At 41.7% G+C, this 20678-nt stretch overlaps 1 protein-coding gene across 1 annotated transcript in view; it reads left to right on the top strand.

Moving 5' to 3' along the window:
- CCDC146 (coiled-coil domain containing 146) overlaps nucleotides 1-20678 on the top strand; it is a 206088-nt gene that overhangs the window by 168592 nt on the left and 16818 nt on the right. Inside the window, exons 10-11 of the mRNA XM_002712021.5 lie at nucleotides 3823-3918; nucleotides 6126-6296. Of these exons, the coding sequence (XP_002712067.2) occupies nucleotides 3823-3918; nucleotides 6126-6296 (267 nt within the window). The remainder of the gene's footprint in view (nucleotides 1-3822; nucleotides 3919-6125; nucleotides 6297-20678) is intronic.

A 20678-nucleotide genomic window follows, 5' to 3' on the forward strand; every position in this document is an offset into this window, starting at 1 on the left:
CCTATTTGTCAATTTTCGCTTTTATTGCCTATGCTTCTGGGGTCATGTCCAAGAAGTCTTTGCCTATGCCAGTGACTTGCAGAGTTTACCCAATGTTTTCCTCTAGTAATTTGATGGTGTTTGGTCATGAATTTAGATCCTTCATCAATTGTGAGTTGATTTTTATATAAGGTGTAAGGGAGGGGGTTAGTTTCATAGTTCTGCATATGTAGACCCAATTTTTCCAACACTGTTTGTTAAAGGGAATGTCTTTTCTCCAGGGATTGATTTTTTAGCTCAGTTGTCAAAGACTGGTTGGCTGCACCTGGACCATCTTCCACTGCTTTCCCAGAAGCATTAGCAGGGAGCTGGATGAGAAGTGGAGCAGCTAGGACTTGAACCAGCACCAATATGGGATGCTGGCAATGTAGGCAGTGGCTTTGCCTGCTATGCCACAACACCAGCCCCTCTCTTTGTTGTATAAGATTGCTTTAGCTATTTGGAGTCTTTTTTGTTTCCATACAAATTTTAGCAGCATTTTTTTCTAGATCAGAGAAGAATGTCCTTGGTATTTTGATTGGGATCATGTTGACTAAGAAAAATTTGAAGAATGTGCAACTCTTAAATAAAAGTGTCATGATACTTCTAGCTATTCAGTTCACAAAATAGCATGCTTATAATATAAAACTAACAGAAATTTAAATCCTTGGGCCAGCACTATGGCATAGCAGGTGAAGCCGCCGCCTGCAGTGCCAGCATTTCATATGGGTGCTGGTTCAAGACCTAGCAGCTCCACTTCTCATCCAGCTCTCTGCTGTGGCCTGGGAAAGCAGTAGAAGATGGCCCAAGTCTTTGGGCCCCTGCACCCAAGTAGGAGACCCAGACGAAGCTCCTGGCTTCTGGCTTCAGATCAGCACAGCTCTGGCCATTGTGGCCAATTGGGAAGTGAAGCAGATGGAAGACCTCTCTCTCTCTCTCTCTCTCTCTCTCTCTCTCTCTCTTTCTCGCTCCCCTCCCCCTCTCACTCCCCCTCCCCTTCTTTCCCTCTCCCTGCACTTCTCCTTCTCTCTGTGTGTAACTCTTTCAAATAAATAAATAGATATTTAAAAATCCTCTTCCTTCATTGATTTTGAGCAAAATCTTTGCTAGTACAGGTTCAGGGATGGACTACGTTCCTCTTTGACCTGAATAGCTATTATTAGTCCCTCCATAGCCCAGCCGCTGCCCACATTTGGCAGGACTTAAAAACAGGAGTGAATCAGGCCAGTCACTCCCAATGAGTATTTCAGACCTGCATGCAATCCAAGGAGGACAAAAATGAAAAATAAGCATGAGGGCTCCGGCTCTCCATCAGAACAAATCTCCCCCTGGAGACAGTTTGCTTGGGTCTCCTATGGCTTCTGACTGTGCAGGAAGACTCTCCCAGAAACCAAGGACACAGGCCTCATGGGAGTTTGAAATATTTCAGGAAAAAAAAAAACATCAAAGTGTTAAACTGAGGTTTGCTGGTATCAAATAACTGGGATGTTTCCAGCAACAGACTAGTGTCTAAGGTTCTAGCTTTTATGAAAGTTACAGGTGCGTTGAAAATACCTGCAAGATGGGGCTGGCGCCATGGTGTAGTAGGTTAATCCTCCACCTGTGGCACCGGCATCCCATATGAGTGCTGGTTCTAGCCCTGGCTTCCCCTCTTCCAATCCAGCTCTCTGCTATGGCCTGGGAAAGCAGTATAAGATGGCTCAAGTCCTTGGGCCCCTGCACCCACATGGGAGACTGGGAGGAAGCACCTGGCTCCTGGCTTCGGATAGGCACAGCTCCAGCTGTTGTGGCCATCTGGAGAGTGAACCAACAAAAGACCTTTCTCTCTGTCTCTCCCTCTCAATGTCTGTAACTCTACCTCTCAAATAAATAAATAAAATCTTTAAAAAAAAAATAAAGAAAATACCTGCAAGAATCAATGCCAAAATGTTTAGCAGTGACTCCCGGGGAGTAAGTAGCATTGGACATAGAGGTATGCAGAAAAAGATTCCTTCCTTACCTGACACATTTCTGTAGTTTGGTTGCAATAAACACAGGTTTTTATAAAGTGTCAAATGCTATGCTACAAGAACTGAAATAAAGAAAATAAGTACCCTTACCCAGGCTGCTGACACATGCAATTTGGGGCTCACAAAAGTAATGGCGCAAATATCTCAGGTCATCTCAGCCCACGTAATCAGAATTCTGAACTTGTTAGGTGTGTGTTTCCCTGCTGCCTTAGGGAAGACTTCAGGAGAGTTCCAGCCTAGTTTCCAGATTGCTTTAGGAGGTGTCCTTCAAAGCTACTGTCAATCAGGTTTGCAGTTCGGCTTCAGCCAGTAACAGAAACTTAACTCCACTGCCTTCACATAGGAAAAGCCCCGAGGCAGGCACAGCAGAGAACGTCCATGGCGTTGGAGTCCCAGCCCTTCAGCTCCCCTCTCTGCCCTCCTTCCTGTGGATGCTGCTTCCTCCTGGCTACGAGATGGCCTTTCCTCCTTTAGCATGGGCCCCTATGGGAAAGTGGCGGGCCAGAGAGCAAAATGCACTGGGCTGGCTCTGTCTTTTGGGCAGGAAAACAGGAGCCAGTAGACTTGCACTCACATTTCAGTGGCTTGTCCTGCGTGGTCAGCCCCAGCCACACAGGGGTCTGAGAATGTCTGGATACCTTGCAACGCTGAGCAAAAATGGAGTTCTGTTCATGAGGACACCATGGAGGTTTGGTACCAACAACTCAACTTGTCTCCTCTTCCACAAACCAAGCACACTTATTTATCGAGAATTGAAAAGGGCATCAGAGAAGCAGATAGAATGCAAAAGCAGATACAACTCATCGCTGTATTGTTTGTACTGCAAAACGCTGGGCATAACCAATGAGTTTGAGACCACAAGCCAGGAAAATAAATCTACTGGGAACCTTTAGTGGATATTGTACCTGGTGAATGGGATCCCATCATATTGTATATCAACAATGTGTAAGCTCTCCTGGTCCTGGTCAATGTTCAGGTACCTTGAGTCTACACACGGTAGCAGAACAGGAAGAGCATTGCCAGCTCCCAGCGCAGCCCTAGCAGAGAACCAGGCAGGGACTCAGGGTGCCAGCTGGACCTCCTCTGTCCAGGGGGCCTCACCTTCCCAAAAGTAGAAAGGTGAGTGACTTCTTGGGTTTTCCACGGAGGCGTCTCTAACGATTCAAGTCTTAGAACCTTACTAAACGCTTAGTCAATGCTCAATAAATATTAGCTATTGTTAGTAAGATTTCTTTTTTTAAAAAAAGATTTATTTATTTAGAAGACAGAGTTACAGAGAAGCAGAGGCAGAGGTAGAGAGAAAGGTCTTCCATCACTCCTCAAATGGCCACAATGGCTGGAACCGTGCTGATCCGAAGCCAGGAGCCAGGAGCTCCTTCTAGATCTCCCATGTGGGTGCAGGGGCCCAAGGTCTTGGGTCATCTTCTACTGCTTTTCCAGGCCATAACAGAGAGCTGGATCGGAAGTGGAGCAGCCAGGACTTGAACCAGCACCCATAGGGGATGCCGGCACTGCAGGCAGCAGTTTCACCTGCTACCACCACAGCACCGGCCCTGATTTATCTTATTTCTAAGTGAAAAAAAAATTAGATAAAAACATTGCAGCTGGTGAATGCTAGATTTTTGGTAGACCTTAAGTTTTAGTTCACCAGGACTTTTATAGTATAATGGGCAATCCCTGTAAGACAGAGAATCATGATTTGCCCACAGTTTTAGAAAATACATGATGAGGTCAACTACATGATGTTGAAAATTTCTTTCTGACATAAATGCCTGTTTTAAATGTTTATTTCCAGCTTGAAACTTTTCCCAAAGAGGCTTCTACATTGTCTGAGAAAAGGAAAGAGCGCCACAAAGAAGTCGAATTAATCAAGAGGAATTTGGCCCAACAGGTGAACAGTAACTTTCACTTAAGCTTCTAAGAATGGTTGATAAAAAATCAGTGTGCTTTTTCCCCCATAAGCCTTTGATTTCAGGTATACAGATGTAATGCACTTCCTAAATACAACTTTAGGAACATAGTGATTCTTCCCACCACACACCTACCCTTCTTCCTCCACCCTCTCCTATTCCCATTCTTAGTTTTTTTTTTCTTACTAAGATCTATTTTCAATTAACTTTTTACATATAAGTTTAACTCTATACTAAGTAAAGAGTTCAACAAATTGTATGAAAGAAGTAACTGTTCCTCATCAGTGGAGAGGGCTGTTCAAAGTCATCACATCTCAAAGTGTCAGTTTCACTTTCATCATTTTAGGGGCTCCGTTCATTCCGAGAGATCAGGGAGAACATATAGTATTTGCCCTTTGGGGACTGGCTTATTTTGTGCTTTTTAAAAACACAATTTTTTTGCGAGGGAGGGAAATGGAACTCCCATCCACTGGTTCACTCCACGCATCCCAGAGTGGCCTGAGCTGGGCTGCGTGTGGAGCCAGAGCTGGAAATTCAGTTCAGGTCTCCCACTTGCATGGCAGGGCAAACCGCCTGAGCCATCAGCTCTGCCTCCCAGGGTCTGCATTGGCAGGAAGCTGGATTCAGGAGCAGGAGCCAGGAAATGAACCTGGGCACTCTGATATGGGTCACAGGCTTCTTAACCATGTCTTAACAGCTCAGCCAGGGTCAGGTGTCGTTGTACAGTGGGGTAAGCTGCTGCTTGGGTATCATCTGTGTGCCATATCAGAGGGCCTGGAATCAAGACTGGCCTCTACTTCCCATCCAGCTTCCTACTAATATACACCCGGGGAGGCAGATGACGGTTCAAGCACTTAGATCCCTGCCACCCAAGTGAGAGACCTGGATGGAGCTCCTGGCTCCTGCCTTCAGCTTGGCCCAGCCCTGGCTGTTGTAGGCATTTGGAGAGAGAACCAGTAGATGGAAAATCAGTCAATCTCTCTCCCTCCCTCCTCCCCCTCTCCCTCTCCCTCCATCTCTCTCTTTGCATTTCAATTAAAATAAAAAATAAACTTAAAAATGAGGCCACAGTTGTGTTTTAAATCATGCTCCATGAAACCTCCTAAATAAGAGTCATCAAATAGTGTGGTGCTGCATGGCCCAGCTCCTCATCCTAGAGTTCACTGCAGTCACATTAAATGTGAGAAAGAAAATAGTAAATTGCAGCCAGCAAAATTACATCAACTAGGGGCTGGCATTGTGGCACAGTGGGTTAAGCTGCCATTTGAAATGCTGTCTTCCCATCTTGGAGTGCCAGTTTGAGTTCCCACTTCTCTGCTATGTGCGTGGGAAGGCAGCAGAGGATGGCCCAAGTACTTGGGTCCCTGCCACCATCATGGGAGCTCCTGACTTCGGCCTCAACCAGCTCTTGCTGTTGCAGCTGTCTGGGGAGTAAACCATCAGATGGAAAGCATCCCTCTCCCCCTCTGTCCTTCTGCCTTTCAAATAAAATTTTTAAAATTATATGAATGAATCAGATTTTACAAAAAGAGGCTATTGTTACATTACAAGTAAAAAACAATGCTTCATAAAATTTCAAATTTATTTAAAGATTTATTTTATTTATTTGAAAGAGTTACAGAGAGAGGTAGAGACAGAGAGATCTGCTGCTGGTTCACTCTCAAAATAGCCATAAGGCCAGAGCTGAGCCAATCCAAAGCCAGGAGCTTCTTCTGGGTCTCCCACACAGGTGCAGGGGCCCACGCACATGGACCATCCTCCACTGCTTTCCCAGGCGCACGAGCAGGGAGCTGGATCAGAAGTTGAGCAACCGGGACTTGAACTGGCATCTGTATGGGATGCCAGCACCGCAGGCCGGGCTTTAACCCACTGCACCACAGTGCAGGCCCCTCAAATTTATTTTTTTACTCAAACTACTTTTTAAGTATTTTAAAACATTCTATTATGTTTCTTCTTAGAGTTACTTGGAAATATGATCTTAAGAAAAAATGCTATCATGTTTACCCATTGGCTTTCATTTTCTTCTATAAAATACAAATATTGTAGCTAAGAAAGTACACTTACTATGTTTTATGATTTAATAAAATTCTACACAGGAAAGAAAGTCTAAGAAAGAAAAAGTCTAAGATACTAGTCCTATAGTGCTCCTTCAAACAAAGCATAACCATGAAGTTTTATTTTTCAAAAGAAAGTTCTAACAGATGCTGAAGCCAAGGCAGTAGAACAACAACTTACAGAAGAAAACAAGCTTTTAAAAGAGCAAGAAAATATGCGAGACCTGGTCTTCAACCTTGTCCATATGACTCAAATCAAACTCGATGAAAGGGAGCAGAAGTCCAAGGATTTCCTGAAAGCTCAGGTAATGACATTTTCTTGAATCCATCAGTTTGTGCAAGAGTGCATGGAAGCCTCATTTTTGTGCAATACCTACTAGAAAGTGCTAATGGTAAGTCACCTTCAAGTCCCAATGACTGTAAATCTTCCCTAAGCCAGACTCACTCATGCACTGAAAAGTAGTCCCAGGATTTAAATAGCAATCTAGGGAGAAAAGAAGAGGAACGACAGTGAGCAGATGACTAGGGCAGCTCATGAGTTCAGTAGGGTTAAGGCAGGTACCTCTAGTGGACAGGGCTGGCAGCTGCATAGGTCACGGATATCATCCAGGACTCACTTCCATCTCAGATTCACTGTGATTTGCCTAGAAACAACTCAAGGGCAAGAGCACCTAACAGCTTTTTCTCCCTCGTGCATCAAGCCAGCACTATTTAAACCAGTGCCACTCTACCTCTTAGTTATTGCCTCTGCCATGGCAACGCCCCAAAACAAAACCATCCTGGCACACTAGCTAAAATTCTAACATTAGAATCACTTATTGCATGTAAGGAGTTATGTCCAGACTATGCCCAAAGGTCTCTGTGAAAAATGGGTATGATGCAACACTCAAACAGATACCTGGATGTATTATGGACCCAGATACTGGCTAAGTGCGAACTCTGCTCTCTGAGTGTCTGCATGGGGATGGCATCCCTGCTCACTTCCTAGAAAGAACCCATTCACATCAGAGCAGTGGTGAGCAGTGACATTAAGTGGATCTCGCAGAGAAGACGGGAGGAAGAGACCTATATCATAGAACCCACAGCAATCTCTTCATGTCCCCCATTCTGTGTTTGGTTTCCCACATTAGCATTTGAAGAACTAAAGGGAGTTCAGCATGGTTGGCTCATGGTAAGATGAGGAGGAGGGAGGTGAGACGAGACAGCAGGGGCGTTCAGATGGCCAGTCACGACCTCCCCATGGGGTCCACCATCAAAACTGCTGCAGGCCTGGTAGAATTCACAGGAGACTTGGGCGTTGATAAAGACGACAAACAGCAGTCATGGAGGAATGGAGGAAAGAAAGGCAGCCTGAGAGGAGGAGGAGGAAGAAGAGGAGGAGGAGGAGGAGGAAGAGGAGCAGGGGCTGAACAAGCAGAGGGAACCAAGGTGCAAGCTGGCGTCCCCACCAAGGCTGGAGTCTGGAACCGGGCCCTTCAGAGCTGTGTTCTCAAAACAACCTGGTGTTAGCTGGGAAGGTTCCACTCACTGAATTTTCCCTAGTTAGACACTTGCTCTTCGTTAAGTTCTAGAAGGTGTCCTTATTTGTTGTGCAGAAAACTGATCTATTTTATAGGTAACTTTCAGTCTCAAAAACTGATGCATATTTGGAAACCAAACCTCAGCATTAAATGAGCTAATTCATATTAAAGCACAAGACAGATCTCCCATTTGAGATATGGAAATCAATATAGGAAAAGTATTGTGTACTCCCTGGGTACTCTTTTTTTCATACTTTAATTTTTAATAAGTTTTTTTTTTAACAGATTCGATGTGATTTGTAGATGCAATTCTAAGAATGCACTCCCTTCCTCCCTCCCCTTCTCTCCCTCCTTTTTTCCTTCTCCCTTTTTTTTAGTTTTTGAGATAACATTTTAAAATTATATTACAGTAAAAAAGCTTAATACTTCATTGAATAAGAAGTTTAACCGGTAAAAAGCAAAAAGGCCCTAGTTTACTGGAATATAAACAACAGCTATAAACAATAATTAAATGGAAGAATGACCATTTCATCCATATACAGTAACTTTTAAAGTAATCAAAGATCATTAAAATTATAGTAGGATAACATTCTTAACCATTGGTTTGACAAAGGTATAAATGTTTTACAAAACTATATTTTCAGCACTACTGATAGATAGACATTTCTTTCTTTTCTCTTCCTCCTTTGGTTTTTAAACTTTAGCTCCCATACATAAGGGAGCAGTATTTGTCTTTCTGGGTCTGGCTTAGTTCAGTCAGCATGGTGTCCTCCAGTTGGGTCCATTTTGCTGCATATGGTAGAATTTCATTAATTTTTATAGCTGAATAATACTCCCAATGTGTGTAATTACTACATTTTCATGTCCATTCATCTGATGATGGACACTTTGGTTGATCCCAGATTTTGGCCATTGTGAACAGTGATGCTATAAACATGGTGGTGCAGGTACCTCTTTGATACATTGTGTTCAAGACTTTTGGGTATATATGCAGTAGTGAGATTGCAGGATCACATGACAAGTCTATTTCTAGTTTTTTAAAAGAATCTCCACACAGTTTTCCACAGTGGCTGCACTAATCTGCATTCCATCAACAGTGTATAAGTGTTCCCCGTTGTCCGCATCCTCACCAGCATTTGTTACTCTCTGTGTTTTGGAATTTAACCCTTCTTAGAAGGGTGAGGTGATATCTCACAGTGGTTTTGATTTGTGTCTCCCTGATGGCTAGTGTTGTTGAGCATTTTTTCATGTATTTGTTGGCCATTTGTGTTTGTTCTTTTGAAAACTGTCTATTGAAGTCCTTTTCCCACTTCTCAATTGGATTGGTGGGTTTTTTAGGTTCAGTTTTTTAAGTTGCTGATAAATTTGGGGTATTAATCCTTTCTCAGATAGGTGGCTTGCAAATATTTTTCCCATTCTGTTGGGTGTCTCTTCAGCCTGTTGATTGCTTCCTTTGCTGTGCAGAAGTTTGAGTTTGATATATTTCCATTTGTTTGGCTTTCCTTTGGTTGTCTGTGCTTTGGGGGGTCTTATTTAAGAAGTCATCCCCTACACCAATTTCAAGATGCATCATTAGACCTTTGAGACGTTTTTTTTAAATGTAAACACTTGGTACTGTAAACCATCTTCTTAGTACTACTTTTGCTGTATCCTACAGGTTTCTATATATTTTCATTTTCAATATTTCAACAAAGTTTGTTATTTCCTTTTTAATTTCTTCAATGACCTGTTTAATTTCTAAGTAGTTGTGAGTGTCCTATTCTTATTGATTTCTACTTTTAATCCTTTATGGTCTGAGTATTTTTTTTATAATTCATATATATATTAAAATTAAATAGAATATGGTTTATGTACATAAATACTTCGCTTTAGAACAACAACAGGTGGTACACAGTACCAAAAACTTACACACTGCCTTTTCACCTCTTCTGCTGATGAAACAGGGCACCTCTATACAATCAACTAATGCAATGGAATAAATTCTTTGTTCATTCAAGACTTTCTCAAGGACAGAAGTGATTGATAGTTATATATACTATATATATATATATATATATAGTACATATATATATATATTTTCTTTTTTTGCAAAAGCAGTAATTCCTAAGAGAACAAACTTCCCCTTCAAACAATCATGCACATCGAGGAGGCACTGGCACCACAGGGCCAGTGGAGTGTGCTTGCCAACTGGGCAGCCCTGCTGATGGCTGTGGGGTCCCCACGAAAGAGCTGACTAAGCGCAAGAGCAGTGAGTGAGTCTACTTCTGTCCTGAACACAGAAAGAAAAAAGGCCGCCAACTGTACACTTCCCAGCTCAGAACAAAGAACAGGGGAGGCAAACCTAGGCGAGTTCCTCCCTCCCTCCAGCCCAACCTGTCCATCTTACTTAAATAAAAAAAAAAGTACAATCTGGGAATAACCATTTTGTTCAAGATACTACAGAGGAAATTACATAGCATAATTTCAGTCTTTAAATTTACTGAGACTTGAATTGTGGCCAAATATGCGGTCTATCCTAGAAGATCCGTGTGCTTATGAGGAGAATGTGTATTCTGTAGCTGTTGGGTGAAACATCCTGTAAATGTTAGGTCCATTTGCTCATTAGTATGTTCCCACTCCAATGTATCTTTATGGATTTTCTGTCTGGATGATGTGTCCATTGACGAGAGTGGGGTGTTGAAGTCACCCACTGTTACTGTATTGTAGTTTCTCTCTCCCTTTAGGTCTAATAGTATTTTCTGTATATATCTGCATGGTTTTGTGTTGGGTGCATATATATTTATGATTGCTATGTCTTCTTCTGAATCCAACCTTTTATCAAAATGTAAGGTCCTTCTTTTTACAGTTTTGGACTTAAAGTCTGTTTTATCTGCTATCAGAAGAACTACACCTGCTTGCTTTGGGTTCCATTTGCCTGGTGTCTATTTTTCTACCCTTCACTCTCAGTCTGTGTGCATCTGTTTGTAAATTGAGTTTCTTTTAGGCAGCATATAGTGAGATAATGATTTTTTTAATCCATTCAGTCAACCCAAGTGTTTTTGTTGGTGAATTTAATCCATTGCATTTCAAGGTTAGTATTGATAGATAAGAACTAAGACCTGTCATTTTGCTGATTGGATAATGATTCTACTTGCCCTGTTAGTGAATTTTGTGGTGTCATGTATTTACTTCTAATGCAGGATGCCCTTCAGAATTTTTTATAAGGCTGCAAGAGGTGAATTCTGTTTTTATTTATCTCAAAAATACTGTATTTTCTCCTTCACTTTTAAAGGGTAGCTTCGCTAGATATAATATTCTTGATTGGAAGTTTTTTTCTTTGAATACATCATCCCACTCTCTTCTGGCCTGTAGGGTTTCCACTGAGAAGTCTAACATCAATTTGTTTTCCTTTACATGTAACTTGAGGCTTTTTCTTACTATCTTTAGGAATTTCTCCTTGCCTTTAGCTTTTGACAGTTTGACAATATGCCTTGGAGAAGACCTTTTTGGTTGAGTCAAATTGGGCTCCTTTGAGCTTCTTGTAACTGGATGTCTATGTGTCTTTTAAGATGTGGGAAATGTTCAAATATTATTTTGCTTAGCAGGTTCTCAATGCCTTTTTCCTATTCTTCTCCTTCAGGACTACCTATAATATGAATACTTGGTCATTTAACGGTATCCCATATTTCTTTTTTTATTTATTTAATTTTTTTAATTTAGTAAATATAAATTTCCAAAGTACAGTTTATGGATTACAGTGGCTTCCCCCCCCCATAATTTCCCTACCACTCGCACTCCTCCCATCTCCCATTCCCTCTCTCATTCCATTCACATCAAGATTCATTTTCAATTCTCTTTATATACAGAAGATCAATTCAGTATATATTAAGTAAAGATTTCATCAATTTGCACCCACACAGAAACACAAAGTGTAAAATACTGTTTCAGTACTAGTTATAGCATTATGTCACATTGGACAACACATTAAGGACAGATCCCACATGAAAAGTAAGTACACAGTGACTCCTGTTGTTGACTCAACAATTTGACACTCTTGTTTATGGCATCAGTAATCTCCGTAGGCTCTAGTCATGAGTTGCCAAGGCTATGGAAGCCTTTTGAGTTTGCCGACTTCGATCTTATTCCGACAGGGTCATAGTCAAAGTTTAAGTTCTCTCCTCCCTTCAGAGAAAGGGACCTCCTTCTTTGATGGCCCCGTTCTTTCCACTGGGATCTCACTCACAGAGATCTTTCATTTAGGTCTTTTTTTTTTCCGGAGTGTCTTGGCTTTCCATGACTAAAATACTCTCATGGGCTCTTCAGCCATATCTGAATGCCTTAAGGTCTGATTCTGAGGCCAGAGTGCTGTTTAGGACATCTACCATTCTATGAGTCTGCTGTGTATCCCACTTCCCATGATGGATCATTCTCTCCCTTTTTGATTCTATCAGTTAGTATTAGCAGACACTAGTCTTGTTTGTGTGATCCCTTTGACTCTTAGACCAATCAGTGTGATCAATTGTGAACTGAAATTGATCACTTGGACTAGTGAGATGGCATTGGTTCATGCCACCTTGATGGGATTGAATTGGAATCCCCTGGCATGTTTCCAACTCTACCATTTGGGGCAAGTCCAATTGAGCATGTCCCAAATTGTACACCTCCTCCCTCTCTTATTCCCACTCTTATATTTTACAGGGATCACTTTTCAGTTAAAATTTAAACACCTAAGAATAATTGTCTGTAAATTACAGAGTTCAACCAATAGTACTAGAATAAAAAAAGTACTAAAATGGATAAAGTGTTACATTGTACATCAACAGTCAGGACAAGAGCTGATCAAGTCACTGTTTCTCGTAGTGTCCATTTCACTTCAACAAGTTTCCCCTTCGGTTATCAGTTAGTTGTCCCCAATCAGGGAGAACATATGATATTTGTCCCTTTGGGACTGGCTTAATTCACTCAGCATGATGTTTTCCATTGTTGCAAATGACTGGGTTTCATGGTTTTTGACTGCTGTATAGTATTCTGTAGAGTACATATCCCATAATTTCTTTTTCAGTTAAGTTTCAACACTTCATAATAATTGCGTATTAATTACAGAGTTCAACCAATAGTATTAAGTAGAACAAAAAAATACTAAAATGGATAAAGTATTAAGTTGTTCATCAACAGTCAGGGCAAGGGCTGATCAAGTCACCGTTTCTCATAGTGTCCATTTCACTTCAACAGGTTTCCTTTATGGTGCTCGGTTAGTTGTCACCGATAAGGGAGAACATATGATATTTGTCCCTTTGGGACTGGCTTATTTCACTCAGCTGATGTTTTCCAGATTCCTCCATTTTGTTGCAAATGACCGGATTTCATTGTTTTTTACTGCTGTATAGTATTCTGTAGAGCACATATCCCATAATTTCTTTATCCAGTCTACTGTTGATGGGCATTTAGGCTGGTACCAGGTCTTAGCTATTGTGAATTGAGCTGCAATAAACATTAAGGTGCAGACAGCTTGTTTGTTTGCCAATTTAATTTCCTTTGGTAAATTCCAAGGAGTGAGATGGCTGGGTTGTATGGTAGGGTTATATTCAGGTTTCTGAGGAGTCTCCAGACTGACTTCCATAGTGGCTTTACCAGTTTGCATTCCCACCAACAGTGGGTTAGTGTCCCTTTTCCCCCACATCCTCTCCAGCATCTTTTGTTGGTAGATTTCTGAATGTGAGCCATTCTAACCGGGGTGAAGTGAAACCTCATTGTGGTTTTGATTTGCATTTCCCTGATTGCAAAGTGATCTTGAACATTTTTTCATGTGCCTATTGGCCATTTGGATTTCCTCTTGAAAAATGTCTGTTTTGAGGTCCTTGGCCCATCTATTAAGTGGGTTGTTTGTTTTGATGTTGTGGAGTTTCTTGATTTCTTTGTAGATTCTGGTTATCAACCCTTTATCTGTTGCATAGATTGCAAATATTTTTCCCATTCTGTCGGTTGCCTCTTCACTTTCCTGACTGTTTCTTTTGAAGTACAGAAACTTCTCAATTTGATGTGATCCCAAATGTTATTTTGGCTTTGACTGCCTGTGCTTCTGGGGTCTTTTCCAAGAAGTCTTTGCTGGTACCTATATCTTGCAGGGTTTCTCCAATGCTCTCTAATAATTTGATGATGTCGGGTCGTAGATTTAAGTCTTTAATCCATGTTGAGTGGATTTTTGTGTAAGGTGAAAGGTAGGGGTCTTGCTTCATGCTTCTGCACGTGGAAATCCAATTTTCCCAGCACCATTTATTAAATAGACTGTCCTTACTCCAGGGATTGGTTTTGGATCTTTGATCAAATGTAACTTGGCTGTAGATGTTTGGATTGATTTCTGGTGTTTCAATTCTGTTCCATTGGTCTATCCATCTGTTTCTGTACCAGTACCATGCTGTTTTGATAACAACTGCCCTGTAGTACGTCCTGAAATCTGGTATTGTGATGCCTCCAGCTTTGTTTTTGTTGTACAAGATTGCTTTAGCTATTCAAGGTCTCCTGTGTCTCCATATGAATTTCAGCATCATTTTTTCTAGATCTGAGAAGAATGTCTTTGGTATTTTGATTGAGATCACATTGAATCTATAAATTTCTTTTGGGAGAATGGACATTTTGATGATATTGATTCTTCCAATCCATGAGCATGGAAGATTTTTCCATTTCTTGGTATCCTCTTCTATTTCTTTATTTAAGATTTTGTAATTCTCATCGTAGAGATCTTTAACATCCTTGGTTAAGTTTATTCCAAGGTATTTTATTGGTTTTGTAGCTATTGTGAATGGGATTGATCTTAGAAGTTCTTTCTCAGCTGTGGCATTTCCTGTGTATACAAAGGCTGTTGATTTTTGTGCATTGATTTTATATCCTGCTACTTTGCTAAACTCTTCTATGAGTTCCAATAGTCTCTTAGTAGACTTCTTTGGATCCCCTAAATAAAGAATCATATCATCTGCAAAGAGGGATAGTTTGACTTCTTCCTTCCCAACTTGTATCCCTTTAATTTCTTTTTCTTGCCTAATAGCTCTGGCTAAAACTTCCAGAACTATATTGAATAGCAGTGGTGAGAGTGGGCATCCCTGTCTGGTACCAGACCCCAGTGGAAATGCTTCAACTTTTCCGCATTCAATAGGATGTTGGCCGTGGGTTTTTCATAAATTGCTTTGATTGTATTGAGGAATGTTCCTTCCATACCCAGTTTGCTTAGAGTTTTCATCATGAACGGGTGTTGTATTTTATCAAATGCTTTCTCTGCATCTATTGAGATAATCATATGGTTTTTATTCTGAAGTTTGTTAATGTGGTGTATCACATTGATTGTTTTGCACACATTGAACCATCCCTGCATACCAGGGATAAATCCCACTTGGTCTGGGTGGATGATCTTTCTGATGTGTTGTTGCATTCTATTGGCCAGAATTTTATTGAGGATTTTTGCATCTATGTTCATCAGGGATATTGGTCTGTAATTCTTTTTCAATGCTGCATCTTTCTTCGGCTTAGGGGTTAAGGTGATGCTGGCTTCATAGTAAGAAATTGGGAGGATTCCCTCTTTTTCAATTGTTCTGAATAGTTTGAGAAGAATTGGAGTTAGTTCTTCTTTAAATGTCTGGTAGAATTCAGCAGTGAATCCATCTGGTCCTGGGCTTTTCTTTGTTGGGAGGGCCTTTATTACTATTTCAATTTCTGTCTCAGTTATGGGTCTGTTTAGGTTTTCGATGTCTTCCTGGTTCAATTTAGGTAGGTTGCATGTGTCCATGAATCTATCCATTTCTGATAGATTTCCCTGTTTGCTGGCATACAAGTCCTTGTAGTAATTTCTGATGATTCTTTTTATTTCTGTGGTGTCTGTTGTGACATTTCCTTTTTCATCTCTGATTTTATTGATTTGGGTCTTTTTCTTCTTTTTTTAGTTAGTTGGGCCAATGGGGTGTCAATTTTGTTTATTTTTTTCAAAAAACAGCTCCTCGTTTGATTTTTTGTAATTTTTTTTGGATTAAATCCTGTTAATTTCTTCCCTGATTTTAATTATTTCTCTTCTCCTACTAAATTTGGGTCTGGTTTGCTGCAGATTTTCTAGATCCTTGAGATGAATTGAAAGCTCATTTATTTGGTGCCTTTCCAATTTCTTGATGTAGGCACCTATTGATATAAACTTTCCTCTTAACACTGCTTTTGTTGCGTCCCATAAGTTTTGGTATGTTGTGCTGTTATCTTCATTTACTTCCAGAAAATTTTTGATTTCTCTTTTAATTTCTTCTATGACCCATTGTTCATTCAGGAGCATGCTGTTCAATCTCCATGTGTTTGCATATGCTCTAGGGATTCCTGAGTTGCTAATTTCCAACTTCATTCCTTTATTGTCTCAGAAGCTGTATTGTATGATTCTAATTCTTTTGAATTTGCTGAGACTTGCTTTATGGCCTAATATGTGGTCAATCCTAGAGAAGGTTCCATGTACTGCTGAGAAGAATGTAAAGTCTTTATGTGTAGGATGAAAAGTTCTGTATATATCTGTTAGATCCATTTGGGCTATAGTGTCGTTTAAATCTACTGTCTCCTTGTTGATCTTCTGTCCTGTTGATCTGTCTATTTCTGAGAGTGGAGTATTGAAGTCCCCCAGCACTATTGTATTGGAATCTAAGTCTCCCTTTAAGTCCCTTAACAAATCTTTTAAATAAACCGGTGCCCTGTAATTAGGTGCATATACATTGATAATCGTTATATCTTCCTGTTGAATTGATCCCTTAATCATTATATAGTGCCCCTCTTTGCCTCTCTTAACAGTTTTTGTGGTAAAGTTTATGTTGTCCTATATTAAGATGGCTACACCCACTCTTTTTTCATTTCTGTTGGCATGATATATCTCTTTCCAGCCTTTCACTTTCAGTCTGTATGCATCTTTGTTGGAAAGATGTGTTTCTTGTAAGCAGCAAATAGATGGGTTTTGTTCCTTAACCGAACCAGCCAATCTGTGTCTTTTAACTGGCAGTTCAGGCCATTAATGTTCAATGTGACTATTGATAAGTAGTAACTTTGCCCTGCCATTTGCCAAAGATATTTTCTAATATATGCTTTGAACTTCCTATGAAGGAAGGTTTCCTTCCTTTACCTTCTTTTATGTTGATGACCGTGTTTCTGTGTTTCTGTGTATAACACATCTTTAAGCACCTTTTGCAAGGCTGGATGAGTGGCGACAAATTCTTTTAATTTCTGTTTGCTATGAAAGGTCTTTATTTCACCTTAATTCACAAATGAAAGCTTAGCAGGATATAATATTCTGGGCTGGCAGTTTTTCTCTCTTAGTACCTGGGCTATGTATTGCCATTCCCTTCTAGCTTGTAGGGTTTCTGATGAGAAGTCTGCTGTGAGTCTAATTGGAGATCCTCTGAGAGTAACCTGACGTTTCTCTCTTGCACATTTTAGAATCTTTTCTTTATGTTTCACTGTGTTGAGTTTGATTACAACGTGTCATGATGAGAATCTCTTTTGGTCATGTTTACTAGGGGTTCTATGAGCTTCCTGTACAAGGATGTCTCTATCCTTCTCCAAACCTGGGAAGTTCTCTGCAAGTATCTCACTAAAAAGGCCTTCTAATCCTTTCTCTCCATGCCTTCAGGAACTCCTAGAACCCGTATGTTGGGTTTTTTAATAGTATCCTGTAGATTCCCAACAATATTTTTTAGATTTCTAATTTCCTCCTCTTTTCTTTGGTTTGACTGTATACTTTCCTATGCTCTGTCTTCTAAGTCTGATATTCTCTCTTCTGTTTCACTGTTTTTAACGCTCTCTAATGTGTTTGTCATTTGATCTATTGAGTTCTTCATTTCATTTTGATTTCTATTCACTGTCACACTTTCTTGTTCTAGTTTCTGTGTTTCATTTTGATTCCTCCTTAAGATTTCATTTTCTCAAAGGAGATTTTCTATCCTGTCCAATAAAGAATTCCGTAGCTCAAGCATTTGTTTTTGAAAACTTCTAATTGTTCTTATCATAAATTTTTTGAAATCCGTATCTTGCATTTCTTCCATCTCATCATCTTCATAATCTTGGCTTGGGGTGTCTTGTTCATTTGGGGGTGTCATAATGTCTTCCTTGTTCTTGTTTCCTTGGTTTCTGCGTTTATTGCTTGGCATTGTGGAGATAGTCTTTGAATTCTTCTTTCCTCACTGTGGTGTTTTTTCTTGTTATACCATGACTGTATTAAGTGGACTGTCTGCTTTTGATGGAGCCTTAGAGGCTTGAGATGGGTGTGGCCTGAGAGCTCTGTTTGGTTCCTCAGGGTTAAGGGTGTGCCAAAGGTGACACTCCCAGGTTAGGTGTGGTATATCTCTCTCTCTTTTTTTCTTTTGATTCAAAAGGGAAGTAATTCTGTACAGCTGAGTGGAATTGGAGGTAGTTAGCAGGCGAATGATATACCCACAGGAGCCAGAGACCAGAAGCTCTTTCCCAAGGACCACACAGGGTATCTGTCCTGCCCTCAGTGTGGGTTCAAATTCTCCTGCAGTCTCCCACTGGGTTGTAAGGTTACCAAATTGTAGTGTCTCTGGAGAGTACTCACATGAATTCCGTGAGTTCTCTTCCCCCACCGTCTCTTTGTTCACAGTTTCAGTTCATTAGCACTACACATTCACTAGTTCCTAATCTCCTGTTATTTCACCCCCACCCCCCCTCAGAGTCAGGTTTTTCTGCTTGGCTGAGGGTGGGTGCAGACCTGGGGTCACTCCGCTTATGACGTATGTCCAAAATGGTGCCTGCTCTTTGTCTTGCTCGCCTTTGAGAGGTGAGCAGAGATGGCCAACACCGCGGCTCACTAAGCTAATCCTCCGCCTTGCAGCACCGGCACACCGGGTTCTAGTCCCGGTCAGGGCGCCAGATTCTGTCCCGGTTGCCCCTCTTCCAGGCCAGCTCTCTGCTGTGGCCCGAGAGTGCAGTGGAGGATGGCCCAAGTCCTTGGGCCCTGCACCCCATGGGAGACCAGGAGAAGCACCTGGCTCCTGCCTTTGGATCAGCGCGGTGCGCCGGCCGTAGCACGCTGGCCACAGCGGCCACTGGAGGGTGAACCAACAGCAAAAGGAAGACCTTTCTCTCTGTCTCTCTCTCTCACTGTCCACTCTGCCTGTCAAAAAAAAAAAAAAAGAGAGAGAGAGAGAGAGAGAGAGAGAGAGATGAGCAGAGAGAGAAATTCGTGTCTGTATCGGTCACTTTTTTTTTTTTTCCTCTCTTCTAGTTAGCCTGGTGAACTTTTCCCCATGGGGTTTCAAGCCTTGTTCCCTCTAATCTCCTCTTTCCGCTTGCCTGCCGGTGTCTCGGGCTATTGAGGTTCGGCTCACCTCATGTTCCAGCGCTGGTGTGTTGAGTCTGCCGCTGGTGTCCCAAACCGTGGGCTCCCACGCTCTCCACGCAGGTCCACTGTGAATCACTAGTTCCGGAACAGTTTCCTCTGCTGTTTCTTCCCCTACTCTTCCTTGAACCTGCAGTATCTCCACTTTTATTAAACTGTCTCTTCCCAGACTATCAGTGTGCTCCCTTCCTTTTCCGCCATCTTGCCACTCTCCAGTATCCCTATTTCACATAGACTTTTTTTTTTTTTGACAGGCAGAGTGGACAGTTAGAGAGAAAGGTCTTCCTTTTCCATTGGTTCACCCCCCAATGGCCGCTGCAGCCGGCACACTGCGCTGATCCAAAGCCAGGAGCCAGATGCCTCTCCTGGTCTCCCATGCGGGTGAAGGGCCCAAGCACTTGGGCCATCCTCCACTGCACTCCCAGGCCACAGCAGAGAGCTGGCCTGGAAGAGGAGCAACCGGGACAGGATCCAGCTCCCCAACCGGGACTAGAACCTGGGGTGCTGGCGCCACAGGTGGAGAATTAGCCTAGTGAGCCACAAGGCCGGCCTCACATAGACTTTCTTCATTTTTTCTTTATTTTTGTCTAACTGGGCTATTTCAAAATTCTCATCTTTGGGGTCAAATTCCTTCCTCCTCTTGGTCTATGCTGCTGTTAAAGCTCTCAATCATATTTTTTATTTCACTGATAGAATTTTTGGAGATAAAATCTTCAGTTTGGTTCTTCTTAATGAGTTTTATCTCCTTAGTAATATTTTCATTCACGTCACTCATTGATGTCCTCATTTCTCTAAGCTGTGTTCTGTTGAATCTTGTTAAGTTTCCTAACAATCATTATTTTGAATTCTGTATTTGTCATTTCATCCATTTCCTTCATTTCAGGTCTGATTCTCAGGGATTACTGTGTTATTTTGGAGGCGTCATGCTACTTTCTTTATGTCTCCTGTGTCCCTACATTGATGTCTGCCCATCTGGCGTACTCTTCTTTATGGAGTAGGTTTTATTGTAAAAGCATTGTATGGTTCAGTTGATATGCAGGGCATTGCTGCTTGGATTGTTGCTTTGGTTCTAAGTGAGCCCAAGAGTGTAGTCTGAGTGGTTTCTTTCATCTTAATCAGTGTCAGCTGTGTATATAATGGCCGCCGTGGACTAGTTTGCTGCAGTTTATAGATACAAATGTGGCCTTGAGATGAATACGATTTTCCCTGGTGTGTTTCTTTGGTCCACAGAGTTCGGTGTCCCTGGTGGATGTGATAACCAGGGCCTTGCTCTTGGTGCTGCAGGAAACAGGGATGCCTTGTCCCACTGGCAAGCCTGGGAGATGCCAGGGCTTGTGGCCCAATTGCTGTGGCTCTAGGACTGTGTCATACAGATGGACCCTTCCTCAGGTCCTGCCAGGAGAGTCCAACTGGTGCTGTGGCTTCTAATACCTACAGCCCTAGTCCTAGACTAAGGGATGTGAACCCTGTTCCAGTCCTACAGGGGGACTACAAAGTATACAGGAGATTTTACTCTCAAGGGTTTGAGTCCAGAGAGGTGGAAGGCAGATAGGTTCCGCCTGTGTCCACCACATAGATTCCAGTGGCACTGAGAAATTTAGAATGGTTAGAGCCATGGGATTGCAGGGTGTAGTGGCGACATTACCCAGATCTCCCAAGATGGGAGTTTTATGGGCTGCTTCTGGTATTAGCTAAGGTGGGTCCCCTTTATTCACAGAATGTGCAAGCATAGTTCTGGGGCTAATGCCCCCAAACTCCCACAGTTGCAGGATTCAGGGGACCTGTCCTTTGCCCCACATGTTGCCCTGACTCGCCTATGATGCTGG

Source organism: Oryctolagus cuniculus, chromosome 3 (genome assembly GCF_964237555.1).
Source record: "Oryctolagus cuniculus chromosome 3, mOryCun1.1, whole genome shotgun sequence".
NCBI classification, from domain to species: domain Eukaryota; kingdom Metazoa; phylum Chordata; class Mammalia; order Lagomorpha; family Leporidae; genus Oryctolagus; species Oryctolagus cuniculus.